Source organism: Mobula hypostoma, unplaced genomic scaffold, assembly GCF_963921235.1.
Source record: "Mobula hypostoma unplaced genomic scaffold, sMobHyp1.1 scaffold_36, whole genome shotgun sequence".
Classification (NCBI taxonomy): Eukaryota; Metazoa; Chordata; class Chondrichthyes; order Myliobatiformes; family Myliobatidae; genus Mobula; species Mobula hypostoma.
Window position 1 is genome coordinate 6,357,829 of NW_026948187.1, and position 20,059 is coordinate 6,377,887.

The following is a 20,059-nucleotide window of genomic DNA, read 5'->3' on the forward strand; positions in this document are numbered from 1 at the left end:
TCCCTCTCGGTCCCTAACCCACTCTCGGTCCCTGACCCGTCTCTCCCCCTCCCTCTCGGTCCCTGGACCCCTCTCCCCCCTCCCTCTCGGTCCCTGACCCCCTCTCTCCCCCCTCCCTCTTGGTCCCTGACCCTCTCTCTCCCCCCTCCCTCTCGGTCCCTGAACCCCCTCTCTCCAATCCCTCTCGGTCCTTGACACCTCTCCCCGCTCCCTCTCGGTCCCTGACACCCTCTCTCCCCCCTCCCTCTCGGTCCCTGACCCCCTCTCTCCCTCTCCCTCTCGGTCACTGACCCCCTCTCTCTCCCCTCCCTCTCGGTCCCTGATCCCCTCTCCCCCTCCCTCTTGGTCCCTGACCCCCTCTCCACCCTCCCTCTCGGTCTCTGACACCCCCTCTCTCCCCTCCCTCTCGGTCCCTGACACCTCCTCTCTCCCCTCCCTCTCGGTCCCTGACCCCCACTCTCCCCTCCCTCTCGGTCCCTGACACCTCCTCTCTCCCCTCCCTCTCGGTCCCTGAACCCCCTCTCTCCCCTCCCTCTCGGTCCCTGACACCTCCTCTCTCCCCTCCCTCTCGGTCCCTGACCCCCACCCCCCTCACCTCTCGACCTCGGTCCCTGACCCCCTCTCTCCCCGCTCCCTCTCGGTCCGTGACACCTCTCCCCCCTCCCTCTCAGTCCCTGACACCCTCTCTCCCCGCTCCCTCTCAGTCCCTGACACCCTCTCTCCCCCCTCCCTCTCGGTCCCTGACCCCCACTCTCCCACCTCCCGCTCGGTCCCTGACACCCTCTCTCCCCTCTCGCCCACGGTCCCTGACCCCCTCTCCCCCCTCCCTCTCGTTCTCTGACCCCCTCTCTCCCCCCTCCCTCTCGGTCCCTGACCCCCACTCTCCCACCTGCCGCTCGGTCCCTGACCCCCTCTCTCCCCTCTTGCCCTCGGTCCCTGACCCCCTCTCTCCCCCCTCCCTCTCGGTCCCTGACCCCCTCTCTCCCCACTCCCTCTCTGTCCCTGACCCCCCTCTCTCCCCTCTCCCTCTCGGTCCCTGACACCCTCTCTCCCCCCTCCCTCTCGGTCCCTGACCCCCTCTCTCCCCCCTCCCTCTCGGTCCCTGACACCCCCTCTCTCCCCCCTCCCTCTCAGTCCCTGATCCCCCTCTCTCCCCCCTCCCCCTCGGTCCCTGACCCCCCCTCTCCTCCCTCCCTCTCGGTCCCTGACCCCCTCTCTCCCCCCTCCCTCTCGGTCCCTGACCCCTCTCTCCCCCTCCCTCTCGGTCCCTGACCCCCTCTCTCCCCCCTCCCTCTCGGTCCCTCACCCCGCTCTCCCCCCTCCCTCTCAGTCCCTGACCCTCTCTCTCCCCCCTCTTTCTCAGTCCCTGACCCCCTCTCCCCCCTCCCTCTCGGTCCCTGACACCCTCTCTCCCCCCTCCCTCTCGGTCCCTGACCCCCTCTCTCCCCCTCCCTCTCGGTCACTGACCCCCTCTCCCCCTCCCTCTCGGTCCCTGACCCCCTCTCTCCACCCTCCCTCTCGGTCCCTGACACCCCCTGACCCCGCCCTCACCTCTCGCCCTCGGTCCCTGACCCCCTCTCCCCCTCCCTCTCGGTCTCTGACCACCTCTCTCCCTCCTCCCCCTCTGTCCCTGACCCCCCTCTCTTCCCCCTCCCTCTCGGTCCCTGACCCCCTCTCGGTCCCTGACACCTCTCCCCCCTCCCTCTCAGTCCCTGACACCCACTCTCTCCCCTCCCTCTCGCTCCCTGACCCCTACTCTCCCACCTCCCGCTCGGTCCCTGACACCCTCTCTCCCCTCTCGCCCTCGGTCCCTGACCCACTCTCAGTCCCTGACCCGTCTCTCCCCCCTCCCTCTCGGTCCCTGACCCCCTCTCCCCCTCCCTCGGTCCCTGACCCCCTCTCTCCACCCTCCCTCTCGGTCCCTGACACCCCCTCTTTCCCCTCCCTCTCAGTCCCTGACACCTCCTCTCTCCCCTCCCTCTCGGTCCCTGACCCCCTCTCTCCACCCTCCCTCTCGGTCCCTGACCCCCACTCTCCCCTCCCTCTCGGTCCCTGACCCCCTCTCTCCCCTTCCACTCGGTCCCTGACACCTCCTCTCTCCCCTCCCTCTCGGTCCCTGACCCCCACCCCCCTCACCTCTCGCCCTCGGTCCCTGACCCCCTCTCTCCCCGCTCCCTCTCGGTCCCTGACACCTCTCCCCCCTCCCTCTCAGTCCCTGACACCCTCTCTCCCCGCTCCCTCTCAGTCCCTGACACCCTCTCTCCCCCCTCCCTCTCGGTCGCTGACCCCCACTCTCCCACCTCCCGCTCGGTCCCTGACACCCTCTCTCCCCTCTCGCCCTCGGTCCCTGACCCTCTCTCCCCCCTCCCTCTCGGTCTCTGACCCCGTCTCTCCCCCCTCCCTCTCGGTCCCTGACCCCCTCTCTCCCCCCTCCCTCTCGGTCCCTGACCCCCACTCTCCCACCTCCCGCTCAGTCCCTGACACCCTCTCTCCCCTCTCACCCTCGGTCCCTGACCCCCTCTCCCCCCTCCCTCTCGGTCTCTGACCCCCTCTCTCCCCCCTCCCTCTCGGTCCCTGACCCCCACTCTCCCACCTGCCGCTCGGTCCCTGACACCCTCTCTCCCCTCTCGCCCTCGGTCCCTGATTCCCTCTCTCCCCCCTCCCTCTCGTTCCCTGACCCCCTCTCTCCCCACTCCCTCTCTGTCCCTGACCCCCCTCTCTCCCCTCTCCCTCTCGGTCCCTGACACCCTCTCGCCCCCCTCACTCTCGGTCCATGACCCCCTCTCTCCCCCCCTCTCGGTCCCTAACCCCCTCTCCCCCTCCCTCTCGGTCCCTGACCCCCTCTCTCCCCCCTCCATCTCGGTCCCTGACACCCCCTCTCTCCCCCCTCCCTCTCGGTCCCTGACCCCCTCTCTCGCCCCCCTCTCGGTCCCTGACCCCCTCTCCCCCTCCCTCTCGGTCCCTGACGCTCTCTCTCCCCCCTCCCTCTCGGTCCCTGAACCCCCTCTCTCCCCTCCCTCTGGGTCCTTGACACCTCTCCCCCCACCCTCTCGGTCCCTGACACCCTCTCTCCCCCTCCCTCTCGGTCCCTGACCCCCTCTCTCTCCCCTCCCTCTCGGTCCCTGACCCCCTCTCTCCCCCCTCCCTCTCGGTCCCTGGCCCCCTCTCTCCACCCTCCCTCTCGGTCCCTGACACCCCCTCTCTCCCCTCCCTCTCGGTCGCTGACCCCCCTCCCCTCTCCCCGTAACCTCCCCGCACTTGCCGTCCGCCCCGACCGCGAGCCGCGCAGGAAGGCACACAGACAGGGAGACGGGCCGGTGCCTTTATTCATCGCATCTTGCCGATGCGGTTAAAGGCCCTGCACAAGTACTTGATGCGTTTGTCCAGCAGGTGCTTGTCGTGCTCGAACATCCGCGGCCCCACCATCCGCCGCTTGCGGAGACAGCGCTGGAGCTCGTTCCCCTTCCAGCCCCGCAGCCAGCTGGGGCCCCGGATCAGGGCCCGGGGGTGCACCTTAAAATCCCCTGTGGGTCGAGAGCGAGAGGGGAAGGGTGGAGATGGGGTTTGGAGAGAGAGAGGGGCAAGAGATTGATTTTCATTGACAGGAGACGGGAACTGTGCACGGTGCTCCCGGTGTGTGTGGGTCTGAGCCAGGGGGGATACGGAGACGGGAACTGTGCACGGTGCTCCCGGTGTGTGTGGGTCTGACCCGGGGGGGATACGGAGACGGGAACTGCGCACGGTGCTCCCGGTGTGTGTGAGTCTGACCCGGGGGGGATACGGAGACGGGAACTGTGCACGGTGCTCCCGGTGTGTGTGGGTCTGACCCAGGGGGGATACGGAGACGGGAACTGTGCACGGTGCTCCTGGTGTGTGTGGGTCTGACCCAGGGGCGGATACGGAGACGGGAACTGTGCACGGTGCTCCCGGTGTGTGTGGGTCCGACCCAGGGGATACGGAGACGGGAACTGTGCACGGTGCTCCCGGTGTGTGTGGGTCTGACCCGGAGGGGATACGGAGACGGGAACTGTGCACGGTGCTCCCGGTGTGCGTGGGTCTGACCCAGGGGGGATACGGAGACGGGAACTGTGCACGGTGCTCCCGGTGTGCGTGGGTCTGACCCGGGGGGGGGGGGGAGTGGATACGGAGACGGGAACTGTGCACGGTGCTCCCGGTGTGTGTGGGTCTGACCCAGGGGGATACGGAGATGGGAACTGTGCACGGTACTCCCGGTGTGTGTGGGTCTGACCCATGGGGGAGACACGGAGACGAGAACTGTGCACGGTGATCCCGGTGTGTGTGGGTCTGAGCCAGGGGGGATACGGAGACGGGAACTGTGCACGGTACTCCCGGTGTGTGTGGGTCCGACCCATGGGGATACGGAGACGGGAACTGTGCACGGTGCTCCCGGTGTGTGTGGGTCCGACCCAGGGGATACGGAGACGGGAACTGTGCACGGTGCTCCCGGTGTGTGTGGGTCTGGCCGGGGGGGATACGGAGACGGAAACTGTGCACGATGCTCCCGGTGTGTGTGGGTCTGACCCGGGGGGGATACGGAGACGGGAACTGTGCACGGTGCTCCCGGTGTGTGTGGGTCCGACCCGGGGGGGGATACGGAGACGGGAACTGTGCACGGTGCTCCCGGTGTGTGTGGGTCCGACCCGGGGGGGATAAGGAGACGGGAACTGTGCACGGTGCTCCCGGTATATGTGGGTCTGACCCGGGGGGGGGGGGAGGGGATACGGAGACGGGAACTGTGCACGGTGCTCCCGGTGTGTGTGGGTCTGACCCGGGGGGGATACGGAGACGGGAACTGTGCACGGTGCTCCCGGTGTGTGTGGGTCTGACCCGGGGGGGATACGGAGACGGGAACTGTGCACGGTGCTCCCGGTATATGTGGGTCTGACCCGGGGGGGGGGAGGGGGGATACGGAGACGGGAACTGTGCACGGTGCTCCCGGTGTGTGTGGGTCTGACCCGGGGGGGATACGGAGACGGGAACTGTGCACGGTGCTCCCGGTGTGTGTGGGTCTGACACGGTCGGGATATGGAAACGGGAACTGTGCACGGTGCTCCCGGTGTGTGTGGGTCTGACTCGGGGGGGATACGGAGACGGGAACTGTGCACGGTGCTCCCGGTGTGTGTGGGTCTGACCCAGGGGGGATACGGAGACGGGAACTGTGCACGGTGCTCCCGGTGTGTGTGGGTCTGACCCAGGGGGGATACGGAGACGGGAACTGCGCACGGCGCTCCCGGTGTGTGTGGATCTGACTCGGGGGGATACGGAGACGGGAACTGTGCACGGTGCTCCCGGTGTGTGTGGGTCTGACCCAGGGGGAGACGGAGATGGGAACTGTGCACGGTGCTCCTGGTGTGTGGGTCTGACCCAGGGGGGATAAAGAGACGGGAACTGTGCACGGTGCTACCGGTGTGTGTGGGTCTGACCCAGGGGGGATACGGAGACGGGAACTGTGCCCGGTGCTCCCGGTGTGTGTGGGTCTGACCCAGGGGGGATACGGAGACGGGAACTGTGCACGGTGCTCCCGGTGTGTGTGGGTCTGACCCAGGGGGATACGGAGACGGGAACTGTGCACGGTGCTGCCGGTGTGTGTGGGTCTGACCCAGGGGGGATTTGGAGAAGAGAACTGTGCACGGTGATCCCGGTGTGTGTGGGTCTGACCCAGGGGGGGATATGGAGACGGGAACTGTGCACGGTGATCCCGGTGTGTGTGGGTCTGACCCAGGGGGGGATATGGAGACGGGAACGGTGCAAGGTGCTCTCGGTGTGTGTGGGTCTGACACAGGGGGGATTTGGAGACGGGAACGGTGCAAGGTGCTCTCGGTGTGTGTGGGTCTGACACAGGGGGGATTTGGAGACAAGAACTGTGCACGGTGATCCCGGTGTGTGTGGGTCTGACCCAGGGGGGGATACGGAGACTGGAACTGTGCACGGTGATCCCGGTGTGTGTGGGTCTGACCCAGGGGAGGGATACGGAGACAGGAACTGTGTACGGTGATCCCAGTGTGTGTGGGTCTGACCCAGGGGAGGGATACGGACACGGGAACTGTGCACTGTGCTCCCGGTGTGTGTGGGTCTGACCCGGGGGTGGGGTGATACAGAGACGGGAACTGCGCACGGTGCTCCCGGTGTGTGTGTGGGTCTGACCCAGGGGAGGGATACGGAGACGGGAACTGTGCACGGTGCTCCTGGTGTGTGTGGGTCTGACCCAGGGGGGATACGGAGACGGGAACTGTGCACGGTGCTCCCGGTGTGTGTGGGTCTGACCCAGGGGGGATACGGAGACGGGAACTGCGCACGGCGCTCCCGGTGTGTGTGGATCTGACTCGGGGGGATACGGAGACGGGAACTGTGCACGGTGCTCCCGGTGTGTGTGGGTCTGACCCAGGGGGAGACGGAGATGGGAACTGTGCACGGTGCTCCTGGTGTGTGGGTCTGACCCAGGGGGGATAAAGAGACGGGAACTGTGCACGGTGCTACCGGTGTGTGTGGGTCTGACCCAGGGGGGATACGGAGACGGGAACTGTGCCCGGTGCTCCCGGTGTGTGTGGGTCTGACCCAGGGGGGATACGGAGACGGGAACTGTGCACGGTGCTCCCGGTGTGTGTGGGTCTGACCCAGGGGGATACGGAGACGGGAACTGTGCACGGTGCTGCCGGTGTGTGTGGGTCTGACCCAGGGGGGATTTGGAGAAGAGAACTGTGCACGGTGATCCCGGTGTGTGTGGGTCTGACCCAGGGGGGGATATGGAGACGGGAACTGTGCACGGTGATCCCGGTGTGTGTGGGTCTGACCCAGGGGGGGATATGGAGACGGGAACGGTGCAAGGTGCTCTCGGTGTGTGTGGGTCTGACACAGGGGGGATTTGGAGACGGGAACGGTGCAAGGTGCTCTCGGTGTGTGTGGGTCTGACACAGGGGGGATTTGGAGACAAGAACTGTGCACGGTGATCCCGGTGTGTGTGGGTCTGACCCAGGGGGGGATACGGAGACTGGAACTGTGCACGGTGATCCCGGTGTGTGTGGGTCTGACCCAGGGGAGGGATACGGAGACAGGAACTGTGTACGGTGATCCCAGTGTGTGTGGGTCTGACCCAGGGGAGGGATACGGACACGGGAACTGTGCACGGTGCTCCCGGTGTGTGTGGGTCTGACCCGGGGGTGGGGTGATACAGAGACGGGAACTGCGCACGGTGCTCCCGGTGTGTGTGTGGGTCTGACCCAGGGGAGGGATACGGAGACGGGAACTGTGCACGGTGCTCCTGGTGTGTGTGGGTCTGACCAGGGGAGGGATACGGAGACGGGAACTGTGCACGGTGCTCCCGGTGTGTGTGGGTCTGACCCGGGGGTGGGGTGATACAGACGGGAACTGTGCACGGTGCTCCCGGTGTGTGTGTGGGTCTGACCCAGGGGAGGGATACGGAGACGGGAACTGTGCACGGTGCTCCCGGTGTGTGTGTGTCTGACCCATGGGGATACGGAGACAGGAACTGTGCACGGTGCTCCCGGTGTGTGTGGGTCTGACCCATGGGGATGCGGAGACAGGAACTGTGCACGGTGCTCCCGGTGTGTGTGGGTCTGACACGGGGGGGACACGGAGACGGGAACTGTGCACGGTGCTCCCGGTGTGTGTGTGGGTCTGACCCAGGGGAGGGATACGGAGACGGGAACTGTGCACGGTGCTCCCGGTGTGTGTGGGTCTGACCCATGGGGATACGGAGACAGGAACTGTGCACGGTGCTCCCGGTGTGTGTGGGTCTGACCCGGGGGGGATACGGAGACGGGAACTGTGCACGGTGCTCCCGGTGTGTGTGGGTCTGACCCAGGGGGGATACGGAGACGGGAACTGTGCACGGTGCTCCCGGTGTGTGTGGGTCTGACCCAGGGGGATACGGAGACGGGAACTGTGCACGGTGCTCCCGGTGTGTGTGGGTCTGACCCAGGGGGGATTTGGAGACGAGAACTGTGCACGGTGATCCCGGTGTGTGTGGGTCTGACCCAGGGGGGGATATGGAGACGGGAACTGTGCACGGTGCTCCCGGTGTGTGTGGGTCTGACCCGGGGGGATACGGAGACGGGAACTGTGCACGGTGCTCCCGGTGTGTGTGTGGGTCTGACCCAGGGGAGGGATACGGAGACGGGAACTGTGCACGGTGCTCCCGGTGTGTGTGTGGGTCTGACCCAGGGGAGGGATACGGAGACGGGAACTGTGCACGGTGCTCCCGGTGTGTGTGGGTCTGACCCATGGGGATAAGGAGACAGGAACTGTGCACGGTGCTCCCGGTGTGTGTGGGTCTGACCCATGGGGATACGGAGACAGGAACTGTGCACGGTGCTCCCGGTGTGTGTGGGTCTGACCTGGGGGGGATACGGAGACAGGAACTGTGCACGGTGCTCCCGGTGTGTGTGGGTCTGACCCGGGGGGGATACGGAGACGGGAACTGTGCACGGTGCTCCCAGTGTGTGTGGGTCTGACCCATGGGGATACGGAGACAGGAACTGTGCACGGTGCTCCCGGTGTGTGTGGGTCTGACCCAGGGGGGATACGGAGACGGGAACTGCGCACGGCGCTCCCGGTGTGTGTGGATCTGACTCGGGGGGATACGGAGACGGGAACTGTGCACGGTGCTCCCGGTGTGTGTGGGTCTGACCCATGGGGATACGGAGACGGGAACTGTGCACGGTGCTCCCGGTGTGTGTGGGTCTGACCCAGGGGGGATATGGAGACGGGAACTGTGCACGGTGCTCCCGGTGTGTGTGGGTCTGACCCGGGGGGGATACGGAGACAGGAACTGTGCACGGTGCTCCCGGTGTGTGTGGGTCTGACCCATGGGGATACGGAGACAGGAACTGTGCACGGTGCTCCCGGTGTGTGTGGGTCTGACCCAGGGGGGATACGGAGACGGGAACTGTGCACGGTGCTCCCGGTGTGTGTGGGTCTGACCCATGGGGATACGGAGACGGGAACTGTGCACGGTGCTCCCGGTGTGTGTGGGTCTGACCCAGGGGGGATACGGCGACGGGAACTGCGCACGGCGCTCCCGGTGTGTGTGGATCTGACTCGGGGGGATACGGAGACGGGAACTGTGCACGGTGCTCCCGGTGTGTGTGGGTCTGACCCAGGGGGGATACGGAGACGGGAACTGTGCACGGTGCTCCCGGTGTGTGTGGGTCTGACCCGGGGGGGATACGGAGACAGGAACTGTGCACGGTGCTCCCGGTGTGTGTGGGTCTGACCCGGGGGGGATACGGAGACGGGAACTGTGCACGGTGCTCCCGGTGTGTGTGGGTCTGACCCATGGGGATACGGAGACAGGAACTGTGCACGGTGCTCCCGGTGTGTGTGGGTCTGACCCAGGGGGGATACGGAGATGGGAACTGCGCACGGCGCTCCCGGTGTGTGTGGATCTGACTCGGGGGGATACGGAGACGGGAACTGTGCACGGTGCTCCCGTTGTGTGTGGGTCTGACCCAGGGGGGATACGGAGACGGGAACTGCGCACGGTGCTCCCGGTGTGTGTGGGTCTGACCCGGGGGGGATACGGAGACGGGAACCGCGCACATTGTGCCCGGACTTACCGAGAATTCCTATGTTGTCGTACATGCCAAACATAACCCGTTTCTCATTCCAGCGATCCACAACTTTTGGAGACGGGATCGAGTGTGTCCTGATATACCTGGGAACCACTGAGAGGGAGAGGTGTACGATTAGCCTCTGTCAGTACGCCCCACCATTCACAGTGTGTGTCCTACCCTCGTACACCGAGGTCCCCCTGTCCCTCGACACTCCCCACCTTTCACGGTGTGTGTCCTACCCTCGTACACCGAGGTCCCCCGTCCCTCGTCACTCCCCACCGTTTACGGTGTTTGTGTCCGACCCTCGTACACCGAGGTCCCCCTGTCCCTCGACACTCCCCACCTTTCACGGTGTGTGTCCTACCCTCGTACACCGAGGTCCCCCGTCCCTCGTCACTCCCCACCGTTTACGGTGTTTGTGTCCGACCCTCGTACACCGAGGTCCCCCTGTCCCTCGACACTCCCCACCTTTCACGGTGTGTGTCCCCTACCCTCGTACACCGAGGTCCCCCTGTCCCTCGTCACTCCCCACCGTTTATGGTGTTTGTGTCCGACCCTCGTACACCGAGGTCCCTCTGTCCCTCGACACTCCCCACCGTTCACGGTGTGCGTGTCCTGCACTCGTACACCGAGGTCCCCCTGTCCCTCGACACTCCCCACCTTTCACGGTGTGTGTCCTACCCTCGTACACCGAGGTCCCCCGTCCCTCGTCACTCCCCACCGTTTACGGTGTTTGTGTCCGACCCTCGTACACCGAGGTCCCTCTGTCCCTCGACACTCCCCACCATTCACGGTATGTGTGTCCTACCCTCGTACACCGAGGTCCCCCTGTCCCTCGACACTCCCCACCGTTTACGGTGTTTGTGTCCGACCCTCGTACACCGAGGTCCCTCTGTCCCTCGACACTCCCCACCGTTCACGGTGTGCGTGTCCTGCACTCGTACCCCAAAGTCCCCGTCCCTCCCCGATAGTCGTATTGTGGAGAGTCTGGGGGTAGACAGGAGGGACGGGGGTGGGGGGGAGAGGGAGGGCTTCACAACTCACCGGTGTAGACTGTGTTGAGCAGGGGATGGAGGGGTCTCACTGTCCCCCAACACCAACGAGCGAAGGCATTCATCCCAGAACCTGCGCGGAGAGGGAGGGTCAGTTTTCACTCCCTCGTGCTCCCCGAAACCCACCTCTCCCCTCCCTCACCCGTCGCCCCTTGCCCTTCCCTTTCCCATCAATCTGTCCCCTCACTCTCGCTCCCCTGTCCTCTCCCCTCTGTCCACTCTCTCTCTTCCACCCCTCCTGCCCCGCTCTCTCAGCCTACTTTCCTCCCCTTCCTTCCTGCTCCCTCCTCTCCCTCTCTCTCTTCTCCCTCCTCCCTCCCCCTCTCTCTTCTCCTTCCTCCCTCCCCCTCTCTCTTCTCCCTCCCCTCCCTCCTTCTCTCTCCTCCCTTCCTCTCTCTTCTCCTTCCTCCCTCCCCTCCCTCCTTCTCTCTCCTCCCTCCCTCTCTCTCTTCTCCTTCCTCCCTCCCCCTCTCTCTTCTCCTTCCTCCCTCCCCCTCTCTTCTCCCTCCCCTCCCTCCTTCTCTCTCCTCCCTCCCCCTCTCTCTTCTCCCTCCCCTCCCTCCTTCTCTCTCCTCCCTCCCTCTCTCTCTCTTCTCCCTCCTTCCCTCTCTCCTCTCTCTTCTCCCTCCCTCCTTCTCTCTCTCCTTCCTCCCTCTCTCTTCTCCTTCCCTCTCTCATCTCCCTCCCTCTCTTCCCTCCCTCTCTCATCTCCCTCCCTCTCTTCCCTGCCTCTCTCTCCTCCCTCCCTCCTTCCCTCTCTCCTCCCTCTCTCTCTTCTCCCTCCTTCCCTCTCTCCTCCCTCCCTCCTTCCCTCTGTTCCCTGCCTCTCTCTCCTCCCTCCCTCCTTCCCTCTCTCTCTTCTCCCTCCTTCCCTCTCTCCTCCCTCCCTCTCTTCTCCCTCCCTCCTTCCCTCTCTCTCTTCTCCCTCCTTCCCTCTCTCTCTTCTCCCTCCTTCCCTCTCTCTCTCTTCTTTCTCCTTTCCTCTCTCCTCCCTCCCTCTTTCTCTTCTCCCTCCCTCCCTCTACTCCCTCCTTCTCTCTCTCCTCCCTCTCTCTCTTCTCCCTCCTTCCCTCTCTTTTTCCTCCCTCCCTCTCTCTTCTCCCTCCCTCCCTCTCTTCTTCCTCCCTCCCTCTCTTCTCCCTCCCTCTCTCTCTCCTCCCTCCCTCTCTTTCTCCTCCCTCCCTCTCTCCTCCCTCCCTCCCTCTCTCCTCCCTCCCTCCCTCTCTCCTCCCTCCCTCCCTCTCTCCTCCCTCCCTCTCTTCTCCCTCCTTCCCTCTCTTTTTCCTCCCTCCCTCTCTCCTCCCTCCCTCCCTCTCTCTCTTCTCCCTCCCTCCCTCTCTTCTTCCTCCCTCCCTCTCTTCTCCCTCCCTCTCTCTCTCCTCCCTCCCTCTCTTTCTCCTCCCTCCCTCCCTCTCTCCTCCCTCCCTCCCTCTCTCCTCCCTCCCTCTCTTCTCCCTCCCTCTCCTCCCTTCCTCTTTCTCCTCCCTCCCTCCTCCCTCCCTCTCTCTCTCTCTCTCCCTCTCTCTCTCTCCTCCCTCCCTCTCTCTCCCTCCCTCTCTCTCCCTCCCTCTCTCTCTCCTCCCTCCCTCCCTCTCTCCTCCCTCTCTCTCTCTCTTTCTCCTCCCTCCCTCCCTCTCTCTCTCCCTCCCTCTCTCTCTCTCCTCCCTCCCTCTCTCTCCTTCCCTCTCTCTTTCTCCTCTCTCCCTCTCTCCTCCCTCCCTCTCTCCTCCCTCCCTCTCTCTCCCTCCCTCTCTCTCTCCTCCCTCCCTCTCTCTCCCTCTCTCTTTCTCCTCCCTCCCTCTCACTTTCTCCTCTCTCTCTCTCCTCCCTCCCTCTTTCTCCTCCCTCCCTCTCTTTCTCCTCCCTCCCTCCTCCCTCCCTCTCTCTCTCCCTCTCTCTCTCCTCCCTCCCTCCCTCCCTCTCTTTCTCCTCCCTCCCTCCCTCCCTCCATCTCTCTCCTCCCCCCTTCTCTCTCTCCCTCCCTCTCTTTCTCTCTCTCTCTGACCCTCACCTCCTCCTTCCCTCTCTTTCTCCTCCCTCCCTCCCTCTCTCCTCCCTCCCTCTCTCTCCTCCCTCCCTCTCTTTCTCTCTCTCTCCTCCCTCCCTCTCTTTCTCTCTCTCTCCTCCCTCCCTCTCTCTCCTCCCTCTCTCTCCCTCTCCTCCCTCCCTCCCTCTCTCTCTCTCTCCTCCCTCCCTCTCTCTCCCTCCCTCTCTTTCTCTCTCTCTCTCTGACCCTCACCTCCTCCCTCCCTCCCTCCCTCTCTCTCTCTCCTCCCTCCTTCTCTCTCTCCCTCCCTCTCTTTCTCTCTCTCTCTCTGACCCTCACCTCCTCCCTCCCTCCCTCTCTCTCCTCCCTCCTTCTCTCTCTCCCTCCCTCTCTTTCTCTCTCTGTCTCTGACCCTCACCTCCTCCCTCCCTTCCTCTCTCTCTCTCTCCTCCCCCCCCTCTCTCTCCCTCCCTCTCTTTCTCTCTCTGTCTCTGACCCTCACCTCCTCCCTCCCTCCCTCTCTCTCTCTCCTCCCCCCCCTCTCTCTCCCTCCCTCTCTTTCTCTCTCTCTCTCTGACCCTCACCTCCTCCCTCCCTCCCTCTCTCTCTCTCCTCCCTCCTTCTCTCTCTCCCTCCCTCTCTTTCTCTCTCTGTCTCTGACCCTCACCTCCTCCCTCCCTTCCTCTCTCTCTCTCTCCTCCCCCCCCTCTCTCTCCCTCCCTCTCTTTCTCTCTCTGTCTCTGACCCTCACCTCCTCCCTCCCTCCCTCTCTCTCTCTCCTCCCCCCCCTCTCTCTCCCTCCCTCTCTTTCTCTCTCTCTCTCTGACCCTCACTTCCTCCCTCCCGCTCTCGGATCCCCGGACCTTACCGCGAAGGAACCCGGAAGTGCGCCGATCCCGCGCAGACTCCCTCCGCCGACACCGCCCCCTGCCGGCCGGGGGTGCGGTCAAGCCCACCGCGCAGGCGCGCTCTCCGAAGTCGCCGCCTCGGCGGCGCGGGCGGCGGCGTTAAAATTTAATCTCGCCAACGCCGGAGGTTCTCGGGCCCTGGTCCCGTCGCTGGACCGTGCGGGAGGGCGAGTTGAATTTCATTTTGCAGCGTTCAGCGGGTCCTCCCCGCCGCCCGAGTGGGTGCGGGAGGGCGCGATCTATCCAATTTGCAAAACACAGCGGTTCCCCTGCTGCTGGTCCTTTACCGGAGAGGGTGCGGGAGGGCGGGTTTAATTTTATTTGCATAACACAGCGGTTTGTTTGGGCGAGGTGTGGGAGGCCACATTTAATATCCATAAACAACAGTTCTGCAGATGCTATTCCGGGTGTTTTGCACACTACCGGAAGGGTGCGGGTGCGTTCCTTGCGAAAGGCAGCGGACCTCCCCCTGTTTTGAAATAACTGAGGCTTAGTTCAGTTTTGAGATAACTGAGGGTGCAGGATTAATTGGCAACACGCTTCCCTCCCTGAACCTGGTGGTGTGGGTCCTGAGGCTCCTGTCCCTCCTTCCTGATGGTTGAGGGGTGATAACTGTCCCTGAACCTGGTGGTGTGAGTCCTGAGGCTCCTGTACCTCCTTCCTGATGGTTGAGGGGGTGATAACTGTCCCTGAACCTGGTGGTGTGGGTCCTGAGGCTCCTGTACCTCCTTCCTGATGGTTGAGGGGTGATAACTGTCCCTGAACCTGGTGGTGTGGGTCCTGAGGCTCCTGTACCTCCTTCCTGATGGTTGAGGGGTGATAACTGTCCCTGAACCTGGTGGTGTGAGTCCTGAGGCTCCTGTACCTCCTTCCTGATGGTTGAGGGGGTGATAACTGTCCCTGAACCTGGTGGTGTGGGTCCTGAGGCTCCTGTACCTCCTTCCTGATGGTTGAGGGGTGATAACTGTCCCTCAACCTGGTGGTGTAGGTCCTGAGGCTCCTGTACCTCCTGCCTGATGGTTGAGGGGTGATAACTGTCCCTGAACCTGGTGGTGTGGGTCTTGAGGCTCCTGTACCTCTTTCCTGATGGTTGAGGGGTGATAACTGACCCTGAACCTGGTGGTGTGGGTCCTGAGGCTCCTGTACCTCCTTCCTGATGGTTGAGGGGTGATAACTGTCCCTGAACCCGGTGGTGTGGGTCCTGAGGCTCCTGTACCTCCTTCCTGATGGTTGAGGGGTGATAACTGTCCCTGAACCCGGAGGTGTGGGTCCTGAGGCTCCTGTACCTCCTTCCTGATGGTTGAGGGGTGATAACTGTCCCTGAACCCGGTGGTGTGGGTCCTGAGGCTCCTGTCCCTCCTTCCTGATGGTTGAGGGGGTAACAACTGTCCCTGAACCCGGTGGTGTGGGTCCTGAGGCTCCTGTACCTCCTTCCTGATGGTGGAGGGGTGATAACTGTCCCTGAACCTGGTGGTGTGAGTCCTGAGGCTCCTGTACCTCCTTCCTGATGGTTGAGGGGTGATAACTGTCCCTGAACCCGGTGGTGTGGGTCCTGAGGCTCCTGTCCCTCCTTCCTGATGGTTGAGGGGGTAACAACTGTCCCTGAACCCGGTGGTGTGGGTCCTGAGGCTCCTGTACCTCCTTCCTGATGGTTGAGGGGTGATAACTGTCCCTGAACCTGGTGGTGTGAGTCCTGAGGCTCCTGTACCTCCTTCCTGATGGTTGAGGGGTGATAACTGTCCCTGAACCCGGTGGTGTGGGTCCTGAGGCTCCTGTACCTCCTTCCTGATGGTTGAGGGGTAATAACTGTCCCTGAACCTGGTGGTGTGGGTCCTGAGGCTCCTGTACCTCCTTCCTGATGGTTGATGGGTGATAACTGTCCCTGAACCTGGTGGTGTGGGTCCTGAGGCTCCTGTCCCTCCTTCCTGATGGTTGAGGGGTGATCACTGTCCCTGAACCTGGTGGTGTGGGTCCTGAGGCTCCTGTACTCCCTTCCTGATGGTTGAGGGGTGATAACTGTCCCTGAATCTGGTGGTGTGGGACCACAGGCTCCTGCACCTCCTTCCTGATGGTTGAGGGGTGTTAACTGTCCCTGAACCTGGTGGTGTGGGTCCTGAGGCTCCTGTACCTCCATCCTGATGGTTGAGGGGTGATAACTGTCCCTGAACCCCGTGGTGTGGGTCCTGAGGCTCCTGTACCTCCTTCCTGATGGTTGAGGGGTGATAACTGTCCCTGAACCGTGTGGTGTGGGACCTGAGGCTCCTGTACCTCCTTCCTGATGGTTGAGGGGTGATAACTGTCCCTGAACCTGGTGGTGTGGGTCCTGAGGCTCCTGTCCCTCCTTCCTGATGGTTGAGGAGGTAATAACTGTCGCTGAACCTGGTGGTGTGGGTCCTGAGGCTCCTGTACCTTCTTCCTGATGGTTGAGGGGTGATAACTATCCCTGAACCTGGTGGTGTGGGTCCTGAGGCTCCTGTACCTTCTTCCTGATGGTTGAGGGGTGATAACTGTCCCTGAACCTGGTGGTGTGAGCCCTGAGGCTCCTGTACCTCCTTCCTGATGGTTGAGGGGTGATAACTGTCCCTGAACCTGGTGGTGTGGGACCAGAGGCTCCTGTACCTCCTTCCTGATGGTTGAGGGGTGATAACTGTTCCTGAACCTGTTGGTGTGGGTCCTGAGGCTCCTGTACCTCCTTCCTGATGGTTGAGGGGTGATAACTGTCCCTGAACCCGGTGGTGTGGGTCCTGAGGCTCCTGTACCTCCTTCCTGATGGTTGAGGGGTGATAACTGTCCCTGAACCAGGTGGTGTGGGTCCTGAGGCTCCTGTCCCTCCTTCCTGATGGTTGAGGGGTGAAACTGTCCCTGAACCTGGTTGTGTGGGTCCTGAGGCTCCTGTACCTCCTTCCTGATGGCTGAGGGGTGATAACTGTCCCTGAACCTGGTGGTGTGAGTCCTGAGGCTCCTGTACCTCCTTCCTGATGGTTGAGGGGTGATAACTGTCCCTGAAACTGGTGGTGTGAGTCCTGAGGCTCCTGTACCTCCTTCCTGATGGTTGAGGGGTGATAACTGTCCCTGAACCTGGTGGTGTGGGTCCTGAGTCTCCTGCCCCTCCTTCCTGATGGTTGAGGGGTGATAACTGTCCCTGAAACTGGTGGTGTGGGTCCTGAGGCTCCTGTCCCTCCTTCCTGATGGTTGAGGGGTGATAACTGTCCTTGAACCTGGTGGTGTGGGTCCTGAGGCTCCTGTACCTCCTTCCTGATGGTTGAGGGGTGATAACTGTCCGTGAACCTGGTGGTGTGGGTCCTGAGTCTCCTGTACCTCCTTCCTGATGGTTGAGGGGTGATAACTGTCCCTGAACCTGGTGGTGTGGGTCCTGAGGCTCCTGTACCTCCTTCCTGATGGTTGAGGGGTGATAACTGTCCCTGAAACTGGTGGTGTGGGTCCTGAGGCTCCTGTACCTCCTTCCTGATGGTTGAGGGGTGATAACTGTCCCTGAAACTGGTGGTGTGGGTCCTGAGGCTCCTGTACCTCCTTCCTGATGGTTGAGGGGTGATAAATGTCCCTGAACCTGGTGGTGTGGGTCCTGAGGCTCCTGTCCCTCCTTCCTGATGGTTGAGGGGTGATAACTGTCCCTGAACCTGCTGGTGTTGGACCAGAGGCTCCTGTACCTCCTTCCTGATGGTTGAGGGGTGATAACTGTCCCTGATCCTGGTGGTGTGGGACCAGAGGCTCCTGTACCTCCTTCCTGATGGTTGAGGGGTGTTAACTGTCCCTGAACCTGGTGGTGTGAGTCCTGAGGCTCCTGTACCTCCTTCCTGATGGTTGAGGGGTGATAACTGTCCCTGAACCCGGTGGTGTGGGTCCTGAGGCTCCTGTCCCTCCTTCCTGATGGTTGAGGAGGTAATAACTGTCGCTGAACCTGGTGGTGTGGGTCCTGAGGCTCCTGTACCTTCTTCCTGATGGTTGAGGGGTGATAACTATCCCTGAACCTGGTGGTGTGGGTCCTGAGGCTCCTGTACCTTCTTCCTGATGGTTGAGGGGTGATAACTGTCCCTGAACCTGGTGGTGTGAGCCCTGAGGCTCCTGTACCTCCTTCCTGATGGTTGAGGGGTGATAACTGTCCCTGAACCTGGTGGTGTGGGACCAGAGGCTCCTGTACCTCCTTCCTGATGGTTGAGGGGTGATAACTGTTCCTGAACCTGTTGGTGTGGGTCCTGAGGCTCCTGTACCTCCTTCCTGATGGTTGAGGGGTGATAACTGTCCCTGAACCCGGTGGTGTGGGTCCTGAGGCTCCTGTACCTCCTTCCTGATGGTTGAGGGGTGATAACTGTCCCTGAACCAGGTGGTGTGGGTCCTGAGGCTCCTGTCCCTCCTTCCTGATGGTTGAGGGGTGAAACTGTCCCTGAACCTGGTTGTGTGGGTCCTGAGGCTCCTGTACCTCCTTCCTGATGGCTGAGGGGTGATAACTGTCCCTGAACCTGGTGGTGTGAGTCCTGAGGCTCCTGTACCTCCTTCCTGATGGTTGAGGGGTGATAACTGTCCCTGAACCTGGTGGTGTGAGTCCTGAGGCTCCTGTACCTCCTTCCTGATGGTTGAGGGGTGATAACTGTCCCTGAACCTGGTGGTGTGGGTCCTGAGTCTCCTGTCCCTCCTTCCTGATGGTTGAGGGGTGATAACTGTCCCTGAAACTGGTGGTGTGGGTCCTGAGGCTCCTGTCCCTCCTTCCTGATGGTTGAGGGGTGATAACTGTCCTTGAACCTGGTGGTGTGGGTCCTGAGGCTCCTGTACCTCCTTCCTGATGGTTGAGGGGTGATAACTGTCCCTGAACCTGGTGGTGTGGGTCCTGAGTCTCCTGTACCTCCTTCCTGATGGTTGAGGGGTGATAACTGTCCCTGAACCTGGTGGTGTGGGTCCTGAGGCTCCTGTACCTCCTTCCTGATGGTTGAGGGGTGATAACTGTCCCTGAAACTGGTGGTGTGGGTCCTGAGGCTCCTGTACCTCCTTCCTGATGGTTGAGGGGTGATAACTGTCCCTGAAACTGGTGGTGTGGGTCCTGAGGCTCCTGTACCTCCTTCCTGATGGTTGAGGGGTGATAAATGTCCCTGAACCTGGTGGTGTGGGTCCTGAGGCTCCTGTCCCTCCTTCCTGATGGTTGAGGGGTGATAACTGTCCCTGAACCTGCTGGTGTTGGACCAGAGGCTCCTGTACCTCCTTCCTGATGGTTGAGGGGTGATAACTGTCCCTGATCCTGGTGGTGTGGGACCAGAGGCTCCTGTACCTCCTTCCTGATGGTTGAGGGGTGTTAACTGTCCCTGAACCTGGTGGTGTGAGTCCTGAGGCTCCTGTACCTCCTTCCTGATGGTTGAGGGGTGATAACTGTCCCTGAACCCGGTGGTGTGGGTCCTGAGGCTCCTGTACCTCCTTCCTGATGGTTGAGGGGTGATAACTGTCCCTGAACCCGGTGGTGTGGGTCCTGAGGCTCCTGTACCTCCTTCCTGAAGGTTGAGGGGGTAATAACTGTCCCTAAACCTGGTGGTGTGGATCCTGAGGCTCCTGTCCCTCCTTCCTGATGGTTGAGGGGGTAATAACTGTCCCTGAACCTGGTGGTGTGGGTCCTGAGGCTCCTGTACCTCCTTCCTGATGGTTGATGGGTGATAACTGTCCCTGAACCTGGTGGTGTGGGTCCTGAGGCTCCTGTCCCTCCTTCCTGATGGTTGAGGGGTGATAACTGTCCCTGAATCTGGTGGTGTGGGACCAGAGGCTCCTGTACCTCCTTCCTGATGGTTGAGGGGTGTTAACTGTCCCTGAACCTGGTGGTGTGGGTCCTGAGGCTCCTGTATCTCCTTCCTGATGGTTGAGGGGTGATAACTGTCCCTGAACCCCGTGGTGTGGGTCCTGAGGCTCCTGTACCTCCTTCCTGATGGTTGAGGGGTGATAACTATCCCTGAACCGTGTGGTGTGGGTCCTGAGGCTCCTGTACCTCCTTCCTGATGGTTGAGGGGTGATAACTGTCCGTGAACCTGGTGGTGTGGGTCCTGAGGCTCCTGTACCTCCTTCCTGATGGTTGAGGGGTGATAACTGTCCCTGAACCTGGTGGTGTGGGTCCTGAGGCTCCTGCACCTCCTTCCTGATGGTTGAGGGGTGATAACTGTCCCTGAACCGGGTGGTGTTGGTCCTGAGGCTCCTGTACTCCCTTCCTGATGGTTGAGGGGTGATAACTGTCCCTGAATCTGGTGGTGTGGGACCAGAGGCTCCTGTACCTCCTTCCTGATGGTTGAGGGGTGATAACTGTCCCTGAACCTGGTGGTGTGGGACCAGAGGCTCCTGTACCTCCTTCCTGATGGTTGAGGGGTGATAACTGTTCCTGAACCTGTTGGTGTGGGTCCTGAGGCTCCTGTACCTCCTTCCTGATGGTTGAGGGGTGATAACTGTTCCTGAACCCGGTGGTGTGGGTCCTGAGGCTCCTGTACCTCCTTCCTGATGCCTGAGGGGTGTTAACTGGCCCTGAACCTGGTGGTG

The 20,059-nt window shown here is 62.4% G+C and overlaps 1 protein-coding gene across 3 annotated transcripts; it reads right to left on the bottom strand.

Annotated features, from left to right (window-relative positions):
- Positions 1-3,308: 3,308 nt before the first annotated feature.
- mrpl51 (mitochondrial ribosomal protein L51) lies at positions 3,309-13,816 on the bottom strand. 3 transcript variants are annotated; one of them, XM_063039443.1, is made up of 4 exons: positions 13,501-13,816; positions 10,638-10,718; positions 9,597-9,704; positions 3,309-3,524 (listed from the first exon to the last, which is right to left on the bottom strand). In XM_063039443.1, exons 2-4 carry the CDS (start codon positions 10,708-10,710, stop codon positions 3,328-3,330), a joined length of 378 nt encoding a protein of 125 aa, XP_062895513.1. In that variant the 5' UTR covers positions 10,711-10,718; positions 13,501-13,816; the 3' UTR covers positions 3,309-3,327. The 3 variants fall into 3 exon arrangements, with proteins under 3 accessions (XP_062895513.1, XP_062895515.1, XP_062895514.1); XM_063039445.1 differs by lacking the exon at positions 13,501-13,816 and adding an exon at positions 13,466-13,486; XM_063039444.1 differs by lacking the exon at positions 13,501-13,816 and adding an exon at positions 13,460-13,482.
- Between the last annotated feature and the right edge of the window lie 6,243 nt (positions 13,817-20,059).

Bases quoted from the DNA above. Each gene is read 5' to 3' on its own strand.
- mrpl51 (XM_063039443.1), bottom strand. From the start codon at position 10,710: ATGAATGCCTTCGCTCGTTGGTGTTGGGGGACAGTGAGACCCCTCCAT. The intron at 9,705-10,637 runs GTGAGTTGTGAA...TCTCCCTCTCAG, and splicing joins GCTCAACACAGTCTACACCG to TGGTTCCCAGGTATATCAGG. The intron at 3,525-9,596 runs GTAAGTCCGGGC...CTCGACCCACAG, and splicing joins CGACAACATAGGAATTCTCG to GGGATTTTAAGGTGCACCCC.